The 5,117-nt window shown below is 47.3% G+C and overlaps 1 protein-coding gene across 1 annotated transcript; it reads left to right on the forward strand.

Annotated features, from left to right (window-relative positions):
* Positions 1–3,128: 3,128 nt before the first annotated feature.
* On the forward strand, positions 3,129–5,117 carry LOC108026523 (uncharacterized). Its single transcript, XM_017097469.3, has one exon. The coding sequence runs from the start codon at positions 3,184–3,186 to the stop codon at positions 5,095–5,097; it is 1,914 nt and encodes a 637-aa protein (XP_016952958.1). The 5' UTR covers positions 3,129–3,183; the 3' UTR covers positions 5,098–5,117.

Raw genomic sequence — 5,117 nt, forward strand, 5'->3', positions numbered from 1 at the left:
TTCGCCAAGGATCCAATTTTAAGGCGCCAACGACACCAGCGCCTGAAATTGCCCAACAATGTCCGCTCCTCTCGAGGAAGCTGCTTAAAGTTTTGGCACAAAAATAATTACTTTTCATTAACATTGGCTGGCCAGTCTCAGTTTGCAGGCTCATTCCTTGCACCTGCTGCTCTTGCCTTTCCCGAAAAACTGACAAAGCCAAATAAACTTGACCAACCGACCGACAGAGCCAGCGAGCGGAGGAAAACACGGACAACATGGCAGGGAGAGAAAATTAGAAAATACATTTTTCAGCATTAAAAAGTGTTCGACGTGCGGAGATTGCGGTAATTTCGCTTAACAGTTGGTAGCTGGCGCCAACGTGGTACACATGCTGTGGTGCCAGTCAAATGCACCTGCTGGCCGGGCTCTCGGGCGGGTTTCCAGGTGGCTCCTGGCCGGGGAGGGACTCTCGGGAGGTAACCAACCGTGGGGGCGGCGCTAAATGTCGAAAGTGCAGCCCAGCTGTCGGTGCGGAGGGCGGTGGGTGGGAGGTGGGAGGTCGAAGGTGGAGTTGGGGGCAAGGCAGCAGCTGGCACTTGACATGAGCAACGGCAACGAAACAACTCGAGGGCTTTCAACTACTCTCGCACATTTCGCTTCCGCTTAGAAATGGCAAAAACACGTCCCCGTGCCCACTTTCGCTCCCGCCGCCCCTCGGCCACACCCACTGCAAGCCCAACCACACAGCATACAACACTTGTGCCCACTGTTTGAAAAATAAAGTGTAACTGGAAAAGCTGAAATGAGATATTCCGGCAAACAAAAACGAGACAGGGGCCACGGGGCTCCGCAGAATGGCAAATTTATAACTTAATACCAGATTGTGTCGGGTGGGTGGGCCACTTCGTAAATGCTGTTTCTAAATTGTGTTAAGTTATGACTATTTTGCTAACTCAACTGTTTTCTAGTTTTGGTTTATTCATTTGAAATCTATATGTCGCAGTTGAAATATATGCAGGTTTTTATCGATTTTATTAAACTTAATATTTCGTTAAAATATTTCATTGCTTAAATCTTTATGATACTATCGCTAAAGATTTATTTTAAAAAGTCGTTGTAAATTTTTATAAGGATATAAACATTCAATTTAAGCTGTTGAGCAATATTTCATTAATTAAATTAATGTATTAGGCTTGTCAAAAATTACGCAAGGGTCAAAAAGGCTTTAGCTTTAAAATAAAAAATAATGCCAATTTTTAAATTATTATTTGATTGTGGCGAGTTGGTTGGCCATCTCGTAAATGCTGTTTCTAAAGCGGATTTAGTTATGGCCATTTTGCTAACTCATTTATGAAACTTTTCTTATGTTGAATTATAAAATCTATTAGTGTACATATCAATTTTTGTTTGGAACTATTATCTATATATTACATGAGTTCTTTGAAGCACCATTTACAATTGAGTTTTTTATTTTTTTTATTTTTTATTTAATTGAATTTTTAAACATGAGTAAAATATTGATACTTCCATTAGACCATATAGGCCTTTTCATCTTTAGCTTGTCATGCTCCTTTACTTTTAATCCAGTCATTTTGTCAAAAAGCAAGCAAGTGCTCCAAGGGCTTAACTTAAAAAGATAAATTAAATCAGCCAATATCTATTCATCATTTATCATATAAAAATCCGAGACGATACAGGAAAATGTACTGCCCATTGTACAGGCCCACAATGTGGCTTAATGTATTTTAACGCTTTCGGCGGCAACATAAACTTGGGGGAAAATAAAAACAGTAAAAAGGGCGGGCTTCGTGCCCGGTTTGGTGATCCACCGAGCACTCGCGAGGGAAGAATAGCTCCAGGTATCGGACAACTGGTGGTTTTCCCACGCCCTGAGTATCTGTGGGTCCTCGAGGAACGTCACAAGACTTGAACACAAGTTACGAAAGCGTTAAATTACAATGCTTTTGACAAATCACCGCGCAAACAAGACAACACAAGCCGTGCTGTCAATAGGACATTAGAGGCGGCTAAGAGGAAAACCTACGGCTGCATCGATCATAAATGTTTTAAGCCGCAAACACTGGCGATGGCTTTGTGCCTTTGTGCTCCTGTGCTCCGGAGCGACTGTGTGTGGAATGCGTGGCTAATTGCATTACCAGGCAGCAATGTGGCCCGAATGCCAGAGTGCCATAGCGTCAAAATGCCAGAGCGCCAGTAGGCCAAGACCCGGCATGATAAGCCTCCGTGGCTGCCACCGCGCTCGTGGCATTTGCGTCAATTATGGAGTTTTGCAGAAATTACATTTTAATGGCTAGAGCCGTGTCGTTTCACAGCTAGTCAAGCGAAAGGGCCTTTGGCTAACGTTTAATACCGACTTATAATTCAGCAGCTCACGTTTTTCACGTCAATGAATTTATTCAGAACCCATTGTGGAGGCGCAACAATCAATGCGTGCCTTCAACTTTCAATTTTGATTTCTGTGAGTGCATTTAACGTGGCATAAAATTGTTGACGCCCAGCAGAGGTATTTAAAATTCATAGATGCAATTAGGGCTTAAACTGACCCATTTGCGGCCCTGTCGGTCTTAATTTGGCTCGAGAGGACATGCATTTGGCTGAATTCGAAGCGATGGGCCATCGCATGACCAGGAACTATTTGTCCAATTATATGGCCCTTGTCGCATAAACCGCGAAATGTTAAATATGTCCGATTCGCACTTAAGATAAAATTGCAGTAGGGCCTTATGAGCTAATAAACGTGTGCTGAGCTGATTAAGTACAGGGTCGCCAAGGGTCGACGAAGTGAAAACAATGTATCCCTAATATAACTATTTCCGGAACAGTTTAAACATTTTAATTCTGAAATGGTCATAAAAAAAAAAAAAAATTTTATACAAGTTAAGATCTCTTCTCCCACAATTAGAGCGCTAAGGATTGTTGAAGTAAACAACGAAGCCAAGATATAACTATAGATTAATACACATTTAATTTCGCTTCCGTTAAATATTTTTGAGAAAGTTAAGGTCTTTTAGGCTTACAATTTATTAACCCAGAGCCGCTCCTGGGCCGTCCTGGGCAGAATGTGGCTACAGTAAGAATGGTGCTAAATGCTAGGCATGAGCCACAGCTTACTGGGTGCACATGCAAAGGGCGCAGCGTCCTTCAACTTGACAGTAACCCACTGGCAGTCGCCGAACAAATATGGACAATCAAGCTGTGGAGCTTATTCTCCTCGAACGGGACATTTTCCCAAATGTCTCCGAGAACATCCTGCTGCTGAACAACTCGTTCATCCTGGAAATGTTCTCCAGGATAACGCAGCTTTACCACTTCAAGAACTTCATCTTCTACATATCCGAGAGGCTAGACCTCACGAACAAGAATTCGCAGGAGTTCTTTCACGACTTCTGGACCTACTTTCCCTTGGCACCCAACCTGATAATCACGCGGGAGCACCACGTGGCCACACCGATGATGCAGTTCATCAGCACCCCCTCCCTGGTGATGGTCTTCACTACGGGCAAGGAGGATCCCATTATGGAGGTAGCTGCGCAGAGTCTGCGAGGGATTCGCTGGCTCAAGACGATATTCATTCTCTTCCCCAGTCTTGAAAGTCGGGAGATCGACTCGAATCCGGAGGCCTTCTTAAAATTCTCGGATGGAATCAAGAGCATCTACGATTGGGTGTGGAGACAGCAGTTCATCAACACCTTGCTGGTCACCATCAAGGACAGTGTCTTCGAGCTGGATCCCTATCCCACACCCTCGGTGGTCAACAAGACGGGCGAATGGAGGGCTGAGGACTTCTTCCAGAAGTACGCCAAGAACATGAAGGGCTATGTGGTGAAGACCCCCATCTTGTACGATCTGCCGCGGGTCTTTAAATCGGATCGGCCCACCAACAGGTACGAGAAGAACTACGTTCACGGCACCAGTGGGAACTTATTCCTGGGATTCCTTGAGTTCGTCAACGCCACCCTCTTGGACACCAGTGTCAATATGACAGTGGGCTATTTGAACATCACAGACCTGCTGGACCTGGTGGCCCAGGGAGTGTACGAGACCCTGATCCACTCCTTCACCGAAATAACGTCCAAATATGTGGTCAGCTACAGCTATCCCATTGGCATCAACGACTGTTGCATCATGGTGCCCTATCGGAACCAGTCTCCCGCGGATCAGTTCATGCAGGAGGCTCTCCAGAATAATGTTTGGATACTGATCACCCTATTCACACTGTACATTGCCTTGGCCATTTGGTTGTGTTCCCCCCTGAGACCTCGGGACCTCAGCGCCGCATTCCTACAGTCCATCTGCACCCTGACCTACAGTGCGCCCACCTTCATCATCCGGACGCCCACGCTGCGTATGCGCTATCTCTACATTGTGCTGGCCATCTGGGGCATCGTCACGTCGAACCTGTACATTTCCCGGATGACCAGCTACTTCACCACTGCCCCACCGCAGCGACAGGTGAACACGGTGCAGGACGTGGTGGAGGCGAACCTCAGGATCAAGATGCTGGCCGTCGAGCATGAAAGGATGGCCAAATCACCGGCGCAATATCCCGAGAGCTATATGCGCCAGGTGGACTTGGTGGACAAGCACATGCTGGACCTGCACCGCGACCCATTCAACACCTCCTTTGGCTACACGGTGAGCAGCGACCGCTGGCGCTTCCTGGACATGCAGCAACTCCATCTGCGGAAGCCAATCTTCCGACTAACCGACATCTGCGAGGGCCCCTTCTACCACGTCTTTCCCATGCACCGGGACTCCCACCTGCGCTCCCCCATGACCGAGTACATCATGATCGCCCAGCAGGCGGGCCTCATGAACCACTGGAAGCGCGAGGCGTTCTGGGAGGCACTGCATCTCCACCGCATCCAGGTGCACCTTTTCGACGAGGAGCCTGTGGCCCTGACCCTCAGCTTCTTCGCCAGCGTTCTGCGCACCTGGACCTTCGGACTGATCCTGTCCGGACTGGCTTTTGCGGCCGAGATGAAGTGGCACGAGCACGTGACCCTCAAACGCCGCCCTGTCATCGCACTTTCCCGGAAGCCTAGGTCGTTCCTCCGGCGATTCATGAAGCTGTGGGGCGGAGAGAGCATATGAACCTAAAACAAGTTAAATAG

The sequence above is a fragment of the Drosophila biarmipes genome, chromosome 2R (assembly GCF_025231255.1).
Source record: "Drosophila biarmipes strain raj3 chromosome 2R, RU_DBia_V1.1, whole genome shotgun sequence".
Classification (NCBI taxonomy): domain Eukaryota; kingdom Metazoa; phylum Arthropoda; class Insecta; order Diptera; family Drosophilidae; genus Drosophila; species Drosophila biarmipes.